Raw genomic sequence first — 12,677 nt, forward strand, 5'->3', positions numbered from 1 at the left:
GACATGTTTTTGAATATTCGATCTAAAAGAAAACCAAAACAATGTTTGCTTATAATTTCCCCTAGAAGGCTACAGTTCAGTACGCTTACAATCAGTACGCTTATGTGCGACTATATTATTGTGATTCATTGCAATATTGGAACAAAAAAGGCCCAATAGACAATAAATAAATGTTATATATATTATCTGAAAAGTTCATTGCAAAGGCTTATACCTTGACATTGTTGATCTACAAAGGTTTTCGGTTTATAAAAACATTAATTTGCATAGCCGAGGAAGTTGCCCAAAATATACGTCGAAACTCTAATTCTATAGTTCTATAGTATGGACACTGTTTAAAAATTAATCGATGATATAAGGGTGAGATACATGCACCAAATGAACAACGGTGGGTTCAACAAGGGTTCCCATTCCATAATTTCCAAGAGCTATATTTCACTTTAAATTGGATATAAAAATTACATGATATACATATCACATATTATGTATCAAATATTCGTCAATGTAAGGGCTGTTTTCAACTTCAACCGTACCGTAGCGACACGTAGCGTGTATCATTCTTTCCTGGCCACTCATATATAGAACTAATGACTTTGAAACAAATAAATACACTACGGTTCGCTACGATTGAAAAGGAAACAGGCTTAAAAGACACACTAAAGACTTGGTATCATATTTCATCAATCTTAAACGTTGAAGACTGAAGACTGCTAATTCCATAACCCAAAAGACTCTTAAAAGAGCGATATGTATAAGTAAATGTATTTATTTTTATTTGTCCTTAAATTCTGTATTTTATTGTTTAACTCCTGCGATCTATAACTCGGAACTGTTGCAGGAAATTTTAGTAAACATTACAGGGAACAGATCATGAGTTATATCACTTGGGTCCTCAATACTACAGCAAGCCGAAGTTTTAATATTTTGAGGTGGTTTAGATTTTGAAGGTACATCGATATATATCATACATAACTATACATTGGAGAATTATCTCCTAGCAATCTAATGCACAAAAGTACTGTCTATACATATCAAATAATGCTTACATTGGATCCAACAATTAGGCTAAGGCAATGTTACCTTTGGCGATGATTTCCTTGGCTATTACTATAATGAAAATTCTCTTCGAGTCCAAATTACTTCCTGGTACATTGACGGTGTTTTCATCGACAGCACATTATGCGCAGCTTCTTCAACATAAAACTGTTTAGGGAATTCCTCAGGAGGTGTTTAAAATTCCTTATGGTAGTTACAATTCCTCTAATTCATAATTCACTTCCGCTTCATGCATACCATCTGCATTGCTATTATTGATGAATAAACCAAACTCCTGTAAACGGAGTATTACCAATACCATACGGCATCATCTTATTTTTCATCTTATTTGCCACCTCAAATTTTCTCGAAATGCAATGCCAATGACAGAGAGCAGAAAAACTAAAAAATTACTTTGCACGTTATTTACCAGATTCAGGTGGTCCGTATATAGGGAAATATTTCCCAAGGTCTCAAAAACAGCCCGAGGCCGAAGGACGAGGGACGTTTTTGAGACCGAGGGAAATATTTCCCTATACGGACTGACTAAACTGGTAAATAATAGATTTCATTTTTTTCTTGCGGTCCGAATTTATATTTTAGCGTCAGCTCTGTGCTTTTGAATCTCGCGCAATCCGTACGGCCTCATACGGACCGCTCACGTAGCCAATCAGATTGCAGGAAACGCTAAAATATGAATTCGGACCCAAAAAAAAAATTATATTGGATGGGCATTTATGATATCATGAGATATCAGTTTTATATATGTTTTTATATGTTTTTATGATATAGTTTGTATGATCAGTTTTTATATATGTTTTTATATGTTTTTTTTTATGATATATGTTTTTATACGTCCCAAAGTACTTTCATTGTTATTCTTTCCAGTTACTCCATATTTTTACTTGTGATAATAAAAAAATTAGCAGTATAATGCCTGTGATAATAAAAAAATTAGCAGTATAATGCCAGTCACTGGTCGTACATTTTGTAACTCAGATGCTCCAGTTTTAAGTTAAAGATTGATAATTGTCATCGACATCCCTGACTTTGTTCAACTCGGTATAATTTGACTCATCGTCATTCACACCGTCATTTCTTACAGCATTTACTCTCAATGTTTGATAATTGTCTTCCTTGTTCATTTTCTTAAGGACCAGTTCTTGATAAGTTGAATCAACTTGAGGTGTTGGAGGTTCAGGTTTTGATTTGGATTTCCTACTTTTGAATTTACGACGAGAATATGAGACAATGTAAGAAAAAAGAATTCCAGCGATAAATCCAGACGCTAATATTACCAGAATAATATACCATTCAGTTTTACAGTTACAATCTCCGTTTCGAAATTTTTCTAAAAATTAAAATGGATATGGCCAATTTAATCACAGTTCCTATATTATATTATTAATTAAATTTTTTTCATATTTATAAGACCGAGAAGGAATATATTTGCACATGTATATATTTTGCAGAAATACCAGCACTTGTCGAAGGGGTGGTAGGATCACTATTAGGCTCCTTCCTTACGCTCATAATACAACGTGGTTTCGTGACTTTGTTGTTGCTGTCGTTTTTGTTTTAGTGATGCCATCGTTATGGGAATCGGTCATAAATTTTGATGAAATTTTGATGAAATTTATAGTTTCTCCCAAATATAGATGTATATTACACAGAAGTCGTAGTCTCTATGAGTTATTTCCAGATGATTCCTTGACTTGTTAAAAAGTAACTGTTTTGCGAGCGGTAAGGGTTTATATGACGGAAAAAAATTAAGTTAAGGCTGAGTTTCATTCGTACATACTATTTTTGAATTTTACAAAAAATTTACGATATTTGCACATTTTTGCTAGTTTATTTGTCTACTATTGCCAAATTAAATAATTGTATTAATGTCCCTTATTTCATGCAGAGTTTGGTAATTTTGTAGTTTTTGCGGATATTATGTATTGTATAAGTTTTACACAATCATGATACTTTTTTATTTGTATTGTTGCTACAGTTCTTCTGTAGTGATCCAAAAAAAACCACAAACGCCTTTATATGAATATATTTAAATCCCAATATACCTTAAGAACCTTTTGGTTCTTCTACGGTAAAAAAAACCTAAAATGCAATATGGCGGCCTTATTTTCCCGTTATTTGATTAGTTACCGCGCATGCGCATGGGTATGGTGGGAAAATTACGTACGGTAGCTACATGTATATTTGTATAAATACCTAATCCATCACTTGTCGATAGCGTCGTAGGACTACCAGTAAGCTCATTTCTTGTGTTCAATACCGTTGCTTTTCCCTTCCTCGTAAAGGTGCTAAGGTTTTGTCTTAATGACTTAATTGTCGGGGTTGTCGTTAGTGTCAGTGACGCCATTGTTATGGGAATTGGTCCTAAAATTTTGTCGAAATTTATGCATGGTAGTTTCTTGGTAATTGATAGTATCTAAAACTAATTGTTAAATAAGAGTTTATATAGTGGACAAAAACAATTTACGAGACTAGATAATATCTTTGTATTTTACCAAAAAATAATGCATTCCTCTTCCTCTGAAATGTTCTGGGTAGAACAAATTTTGATATAACGTTTCTTAATTCAAGAATTTTATAACCTTACTTTTGATTGTTAGGAAACGGGTAATTGAACAACTTCGTCCAAGAAAATTCTCTGCACAGCACGTATAATTTCCAACAGAACTATTCGTTATTTCATGTATTGTAAATATCTTGCCAGTTGCAATCACAGTTCCGTTGCGAAGTATTTTGTATGTTGGTAGAGGAAGAGCGTCAGCATTGCATGTTAATGTGGCTGATGCATTAACATAACTAAATTTTAAACCTGTCCCTTCAGGTGGGTCTGTCAAACAAATTAGCAAAATGAGAAAAGTATCTTCAATTTTTTTTAGAATGTGCTCTACCTATGGGTAATCATATGCGTCCCAGTCATTTCTTAGGTATATATTTTTTGTTTCAAAGAGATTACAAGCAAGTGGGGATGGCCTGTATAAAAAATCCGTAAGAACTAAAAAAGATTACTGAGTAGATTGTTGACCTGCAGGAATTGGTATGAAAGTAGAAAAACAACGTTTTTAAACTTGGATATTTGATGAATCAATAGACCATGTGTGAAATAATAAATAGCCCCATCATCCGGATGTGGGTAGGGCTACACTAATAGAAATAAGGAATAAAAGTATGACTGCATGCAGTTCAATAAACGTTATATATCCTTTCAAAATTTCAACTTGAACTCTGAGAGCACAAAGGATTATTACTTGGACAGGTAATCTCAGGAATTTGGCTTTGCAATAATTCCTAGCAAGGTGAAAGATTTAAAAAAGAAAATTTACTATTTGGTGAATTTACTGGGATTACGCACATCCCTGACCCCAGTGGTCGTATTTATCATACTTACAATTAACATTTAAGAAAATTTCTGTTTTATTTTTTGCCTCTTCGTGGCTTTTGGCTTCGCACGTGTAGTTTCCACTGTCGTCTTTAGTGACATTTCTAAGACGTAATGTTGCTTCTTCAACGCCAGTGGCCATTGTTTTGTTTTCTTTATACCAAGTAACTTGTGCAGGGGGGTTGCCACCTTTCCCTTTACATACACATGTAAAATCATCGCTTGTATTCACTGTGGTCACACGGGAACAATTGATCGACACTGATGGTGTAACTGAGCAGTGACATAAGTAATATGACATAATTATCCTTATCATTTAGTTAAAAAGTAAAAATATTTTGAATATATGTTCCTATTAAAGGTTATAAGCCATAGAATGACTGAATCGCGTCTCCGGGTAAATCGCGGTGTAGGCCGGTATAAATTGCAAACAGCAATATACGTTATTTTGAATCGAAACTTGCCTGCAATATAAACCACAACTTCAGAACTCCCGCTGCCTACTCTTGCGGAAAGGGTAAATTTGTATGTTCCATTGTATTTCTCCGTGACGTTGTGTAAAATCAGGGTTGCTGGCTTTTTCACTGACACTCGAGGTAAGCTGCTGCTTATTATGATAGGGGGGTCATTTACAATAATTTCCGCAATTCCTTCTTCAGCTGACCCGTCACTGCTTTCAAAATTCCAAGTCCGAAATCTAATGACAGATACACCATCTAATGACCACTGTAACGTCGCTGTTGATCCGTTTAAAAATGTCAACCTGGTTCCTCCTGGTGGAGGATTCACCTCTCCTAAACAAAAATCTTTACAGTTTAAACGGTTTCGGGAATTATTCTTGTATTTCGGTACAGGGTCCTGGAAGCAGTTTTGGGGGGGGGGGGGGGGCGGGGGAGGGTTTTAGAAAAGGGCACTTATCTTAGCAACATGCGGGTTTGCAAATCCATGGGAGAACGCATTCCAATAATATTATCGGTTAGTTTAATTGCGTCGTAATTATAGCATATCCTTCAGCTAAAAATTAAGATCAAATTACCGGGTATTGTAAAAAGGGCACGGGCCTGCCCCTCTCATCTCCGTAAGGAAAGAGCAGTGGAGACAGCTGTCCCCGAGGTTCCAGTGCCGCGGTGTGGGAGCGTATAAAAGATCAGCTGCGAAAAGCTAAGCAAAGTCATTAATAGTTTATTATTAGTCAGATTTACCACTACATGGAAACAGCAAGAAACTGAAACCAAATGAAATAACAATACAAAAGCCAGGCATTGTTTTGAATGTTCAATCTAAAAGAAAAAAGTGAAAATGTAACTTTTAACATGGGCATCTGTTTTTTTTTGTACAGACCAAAACGACGGTAAACGAACCCTTTCCTCGCAATAGGATCGTAATACTAATAGAATTGAACATGTGGACATTGAATGTTATGTGATCCAAGTTCATTAATTCATGCATGATAAGTAACGTGCATGATAAGCTATTACTTGACAGTTCCTTAACGAAAGATAGTCAATAGACAATAGGCAATATGGCGACCGGACGCTCCCATTTTTACTCTTCAAGTTTTTGCTTTTTATTTTTTTTTAAAGTCATCCTTACTAGCTTGACTAATCGCATAAGTGGTTGGAAGAAGACATACTTTAACGATGGGGATGTTTATTTTGTGGCTCATTTAAACAACCTAAAATAGATCATCTAAACAACTGTAGTTTACGTAACAAGATTCGACACGCTTCGCTTGGAGCTCCGAGATAATGTTATAGATGTATTGACATTGTCGGAAACCTGGCTGAACTCGACGGTTCAAGATGGAGAAATATAGCTTCCTGCTTATACATGTGTAAAGACCGTTTTCCACTTCAACCGTATCGTAGCGAAACGTAGCGTATCTCATTGTTTTAAAGTCATTAATTCTCGTCGAATGCTTCGGAAACAAAGAAATACGCTACGTTACGCTACGATTGAAGTGGAAAACAGGCATAGGGATGGGCAAACTGGTGGAGAGGTTATAATTTATATACGAGACGGTTTACCATTTGTTGTACGAAACGACCTCTGCAATGACAGAAATGAGTTTTTGTGGATCGAGCTAATTCGCAAAGTTTTGCAAGCCCACTATACAGGGTGAGTAAAAAAAACTGACACCTTTGAAATTCAAATTAGCCGCATATAACAGCTTGCATGTAATGTGACAGAAGTTGCCTAAAATATCTCATGGGTATACGAAGCATATCCAATAAGTGAATCATTATATAATTAAGACATGCAAGAAATGAAAGGCGATGAAACATTGTGAAATTCTGTTACATTGAACACATCTCTTGAAGGAAACATCAAAATACCAAGCTCATCCTTCAATCATGTAGTTTATAGTGCATAGGATGATTAAATCTTGAAACTTCAAAGTTAAACCATTCACAGGAGGTGTATAGGGCTGTTACAAAATGTCGAAAAGTTTATTGCACCGATGAATTCCAAGGTTAATGGCCCGAAAGTGGTGCATATAATAAATACATGCACGTAGCTACATGGCAAATTAAGGCCTTTAATACCTATTTTGCTTCAGTCGGAAAAGTGCTTGCTGAGAAATTTACCTATTGTCTCACCTTAAGTACTAACAAGAATAACAACCATACTATCGAGAATGCAGGGGGTTTTCAGCTGAGTGAAGTGCGTGAAACATTAAGATTAAGATCGACTTCCACTACGATTACCGATACCAATAATCAGTCACGCGCATGCGCAGACGTAACAATCGTCCAAAATTCGACAACAATGGAAGTAGCGAGTACCTTTTGGGGGCTGAAAATGGAAGTGGATAGGTAGGCGAAGTACCGAACTCTCGAACGAAGAACTCTCCTGACGAAGGCCCTCAGGTCGAAACGTAGAGAAGTATTTTGTCTATTTTGTGTATATGCAGTTGTTATACCACATTTGATGCTAGTTTATGGCTTAATTAGCAATATCACTTACGTAAGCAGAAACAAAATTCTAGTTAAATATTTAAATGCTATATCTATATATTGCATTCCCAATAATACAAAACGCCAAACTATATATATGGTTAAACTGAAGGTAAATATTTGGAGGTGGTTAATATTTGACTATTATTCTCTAGTCAAACGAGAATGACAGTGGACGAGAGTTGCAACTCTCGCTAGCGTTTGACCGTGAACTCTCATGCATATCGTGCACTCTCATCAACTCTCATTGACCTGTCTGTGATTGTGGGCTGGTTCAAATTTTGATGAGAGTTCGGGCGCATTTGATCGATCATGAGAGTTGATGAGAGTTGCAAAACAGCTAGTGCAACATTAATACAAAATAGTATAAAATAGTCCCTGCTACGCGCGCGGTAACATCTGGTCAACTCTTGCTTCTCAACTTTCATCAACTCTAATCCTCGTTTGACCATCTCGTTTCTCAACCCTCAATATATTGCCTGGCAAGCTATATATACAACTCAACCTATAGCGAATAATGCTTACCTTGGATCCAAGAACTAGGCTAAGAAAATGTTGATTTCAGCGATGTCTTTCTTGTGTATTATTATAATGAAAATTCTGTTTAGGTTCAAACCACTTCCTGGTATATTAGCGGTGTTTATCAAAAGCACATTATTTCGTACGCAGCTTCAACCAGTGGCGTCAACAAAAAATCATTAAATTCCTTCGGAATTTTTTAAAATTCCTTATAGTAGTTCCACTAATTTCCTCGGGTCGCAAAACACGAGTTATAATTTCGTCTTGGTGGGTCGCGTCTCGTGTGGAGCTTTTTGTCACGTAACATAGACCTAGTACGTCACTGGTACATCACCATGCACTATTCTACTAATCGAATTTCTTTCTCGTTAAGTAACTTGGGATAACAATAAACTTTTATTATCTTTCGGAGCAATTATTTAAAGGAAAATAGATAACATTCATATCAGTAAACATGCATGATAACTAACCATGCACTAGAACGATAAAGTGTTTTTATTTCGTTGTAAATATTTTACCTAGTCCTAGGAGCTGAACTTGAAGTAGCTAATAAAAGTTTTGACTGCCTGTACTGAATATAAAACTTCCACGATTTTTTAAAAAAAACAGTCATATTACTTGCCATATGCATTTACTTTATTACGAAACTAAAGTAAAGGGATGGCAATTTTAGTTCACTAAAATGTTTTGCATATACTGTATATTCATATATTAAGGCTATGTGCACACGAGCGTCGTTTTCGAAATCGTTTTTACCTGTTTTAATGCTTTGACGCATTCTCCATACGATTCAAGGGACTATATGCTCAATATGTTAAATTAGCTTCAACTGCTTGGCCATTGCTGAGTCTGACTACACAATGATAATACGACCGAACGCCACTAATACGTTATTTACCGCGTTGGTCGGTCCAGAAAGAAAAAAATATTTCCCCTCGGTCTCAAAAACGTATTTTTCTATATCTGGACCCGGCAGCCAGTAAATAACATAATATATATCTTCCTGCAGTAAGTAAGATTTGCAGACAACCCATTTTTGCCATCCATAAATAGGTTTATGCATTTTCTGCATTTGGTGTCCGGTCTGCTCGCATGTTGGCCGATGCTCAGTAGGTGCGTTGCGAGTTTCCGGTTGTTTTTCCTTCGACCCAGGCTTCTTCAGCGCCTCAGAGTCCATTGATACATAACGCAAAATAGAACGCCCTTGAGATAAGAGAATAACTGATTGTGAAAGATTGTAATAGTAGTGATCTATATTGACGGTATATATTAATAGATGCCTGCTCGTAAAATAATGTCCATTTTGAATGGAACACACAACTCTTTGCCTTATGGTTATACATCGTATAAACAAAATCAATGATAAGATATTGGCACTGGACATATAATTTATAAGTGAACCAGTGATGATTTTTATACATGGGATTGTACGTATGTCCCTCCCATGCATGTTGCTAGCAAAAGTTGATTCAGAAAGGGTGCAAATTTCAACATCAAATTCAAATAACAGATGTAGGCAGGAAACTTCTCAATCAATCAAGGAAGGTTTTGTAGTGTTCGGAATCTACTAGACTGTCTATATTGCCAAATTTTTTAAACTGTTCCTGATTATAGCCCTTCCCGTGCATAGTTGTTAGTGATGATGTATTCTATTGGTTGATTAATGATCACATCCAATTTGTTAAATATGCCTAGACCCATTGCAAGATTACATATTATGATATGATTTCAATAAAGGTAGAAACTGAAGTGAATACCTCCAACCTTCATTGTGACAAACCTCATCTTACAACGTTCAGCACAATAGATTATCTGGTTCATTCTGTTTTTAGATCAGGATTGCAAACAAAACTGTGGATACTGACTGTGGTTATGACACAGCTGAATTCATATTGTTATGGTGCTACAATGAGTTATCGAATGGGGAAACTGAAAATTAGTCCCACCATGATCAAGCAAATTTTTCACTTTTATCACAATATGACAGCGGATATGTATACAATGCAGGATCTTTTAAAATTCAAAAACTACTTATAAAAGCAATCAATGCAAAACAATTTTCTTTGTTGTGATAAAATTTCCCATCATTAGGCGAAGTTTTCCGAGACATTCGCATTTCCACAAAATGTACACCCGCCACTTCTTTTTGAAATCATGAATCTCCTCTTCACCTGCCGTGTTTCCTTGTCTGTTGTCCTTATTTACCGAAGTATTAACAGGGGGGAGTGAGTCTCCAGGAGACTTCTTCTTATCCTGTGAGCCTTCGCCATTATCGGGTTGTTTAAAAAACCTTTATCCCTGATTCCTTCATGCAGGCTCTAGTAAACGATTTTCCGATTGACTTCTTTTATTTAATTGTTTACTAATCTTTTTAAAAATTGCTAATTTGAGGGGAGGCGGGGAGAAGTTGCTCGACTATATATCTCGCAGAAATTTCAGTCACTGCCTTTGTCTATTTCGTACTTCAAGAAATTATTCACTCATTTGAAGAAAAATTTTTCCAACGTTGGGAAAAATAATTCTCATTAGTTGTATCAAAATATGTGATTCTCAGTGCTAAATATTTCTTATTTTAAGAAATTAAGTTCTAAGCGAGATTTTGTTTCCTATAGTTTGCACAAAAACATTTTTCTTTGCAAAGAAAAAAATTCTTGATACATATTTTTCACTTTCTTCTGCGCGCATCTTTTCAAATAATATGCACCTCACGGATGGACGAGAACGATTTTAAGACACCAATCATGCATTATAAATCACAAGCCAATGATTTTGATATTCATCAAAAACTTGACTCCGTCTCCGTTCTTCATAGCGCGTTATCCGAACAAAAACATCCATTTTTGAATTAGCAATAAAGATCGCTGTGATTCGGTTTGTTCATGTGTATAAGACATCGTCGTCGCAAGTGTGTTTTGGCGCGAAATATACTAGTAATTAAAAAGTGTATGTAACCGTATTTATCTACGTCACAGTTTTGTCTGCCAAGAGTTGTGGTGCACACAGCGTTGGCTAATTTTCCGACGCGCGATTCGATTTCACTCGCATGATACGGCAATTCCTCCAAGAGGAACAAATAAACCGTTCTTTTGATGCTATTCGATTAAGTTTAAATCTAATTGGGGTAAGAATATATTTAGTACATGTAGATTCTGGTCCTATTTTAATAATATCGCTGCTTTTTCGCCGTTTAACAAGATGATGTGGTCGTGTATGGGCGCGTTGACACGTCGCGTAGTTTGCACAGGATTGAAGATTTAATATAACTATATAAGCGCGAATTCCAAAGGCAAAGTGTAAGACAAAGTGAACGTATCATGCGGTTTATTTTCATTTTTGAACGATTGAACTTTTCAGTTAAAGTACGATGTGCTTCTGAATTTCGCGATCGAATAACATTTAGGTTGGCAAGGCATCTAAATGAGGCGAACTGTAGTGTTTATGTTCAGAAGCTTTATATTGAAGACTGTCACGTGCACGGCACGCCGGAGTCTTGTTTTTTAATCAATGTAATTAATCAATATACAACATTTTACATATGTTTTACATATTCTGTACGTGATATACAGTATATATATAGTTATATTGTGCAAATTATGATGCACTTAATTTCTACGTTATAATTATACATTATTATATCTTGCAGGCATTTCTTTAATCTAAAATATATTCGATAACTTACTAACATTTTCCGCCATATTTCTTCTATAATCATGCTTTCACCGGCTCAAGCAAGCGTTTTCAGCAATGATAAAAAATTGACTTTATCCCGTGTTTCAAAAAACCAAGGTGCCGTTATATCAAGCAACACGTTGCAGATAATGTTTAATAACTCTCACTGCTTTAGCTTCTATGGAATATTTTTACTCCACCATAGAAACTGTTACAGTGGCTGAATGTTAGCTGCAGCCATTAGGACAAACATGGACCATGGTGGATCACGTGTGAACCAGGGAACATAAATTGGTCGAAGTCAGGAAAGGCAAAAACGTTAGTAAGTAATCGTCGACACATAAATCACAACCTATGGCGTGACATTATGACTCTATCTAATTACGTTTATACCAAAACTATAGCTATTCAATACAAATTACAAATACACATATTACATATATAGACCTAACAGAAAAACGTTCATATATAGCAACTGTTTTTCATATTACCAAAATGCTACGATCTTTAAGAAAGTAGACTACCGCATGCGCGTGTTTTCATATACTTATGAGTTATGTGATATCGAGGGAAGTACATAATGACAATATCGTTCTCATTATTTTCAGTCTAATCTTTACCAAAATTTTTGAGCAATATTACTGGCATATTTGCAGGCAACAAGGCGTGTTTGTATTCTGGTACCATTGATTTCACCATTCTAGCTAGGGAATCAATGTCATTAATCAAACCTTTTTCTGGGCCAATTTTTAATTGACAAGATTTTGGGAAAGCGTCTACAAACAATTAGGGCTATATTTAAATAACAATTATCATGCACCATTCGAAATGTGCCCCATTAAAAATGTACCAAACAAGATATTTTAATCGTTATTTTTCGCTGTTTTTAAACAACGCAGCACTTGAAGAAATTGAAAACATTGAGTTCCAAGTGTTTTAACTTAAGATATTTGCGGAACAAAAGCCCTCGCAGAAAACTCTCAGTGGCTATTAGTCTTTTGGCTCAATTGATGGTTGAACTATGACAAACGCGTTTGGGATTTTATTGCGAAAACATTCAGTTTAGTAGCTATCTATGTCGTGAAATATTCCGGATTTCA

General features: G+C 35.6%; 1 protein-coding gene across 1 annotated transcript; it reads right to left on the reverse strand.

Moving 5' to 3' along the window:
• Positions 1-2,045: 2,045 nt before the first annotated feature.
• Positions 2,046-4,574, reverse strand: LOC114536559 (inactive tyrosine-protein kinase 7-like). Its single transcript, XM_028557903.1, has 3 exons — positions 4,442-4,574; positions 3,644-3,883; positions 2,046-2,386 (listed from the first exon to the last, which is right to left on the reverse strand). Exons 1-3 carry the CDS (start codon positions 4,572-4,574, stop codon positions 2,046-2,048), a joined length of 714 nt encoding a protein of 237 aa, XP_028413704.1.
• Positions 4,575-12,677: the final 8,103 nt, after the last annotated feature.

The sequence above is a fragment of the Dendronephthya gigantea genome, unplaced genomic scaffold, assembly GCF_004324835.1.
Source record: "Dendronephthya gigantea isolate DGI-Jeju-01 unplaced genomic scaffold, DenGig_1.0 000140F, whole genome shotgun sequence".
Classification (NCBI taxonomy): Eukaryota; Metazoa; Cnidaria; class Anthozoa; order Malacalcyonacea; family Nephtheidae; genus Dendronephthya; species Dendronephthya gigantea.

Excerpts from the sequence above, each read along its gene's own strand:
- LOC114536559 (XM_028557903.1), bottom strand. The coding sequence starts at position 4,574 with ATGGCCACTGGCGTTGAAGAAGCAACATTACGTCTTAGAAATGTCACT. Across the intron at positions 3,884-4,441 it reads AATTTTCTTAAATGTTAATT|ACCCACCTGAAGGGACAGGT; the intron begins GTAAGTATGATA and ends TTTGTTTGACAG. Across the intron at positions 2,387-3,643 it reads CCGTTTCCTAACAATCAAAA|AAAAATTTCGAAACGGAGAT; the intron begins GTAAGGTTATAA and ends TTTAATTTTTAG.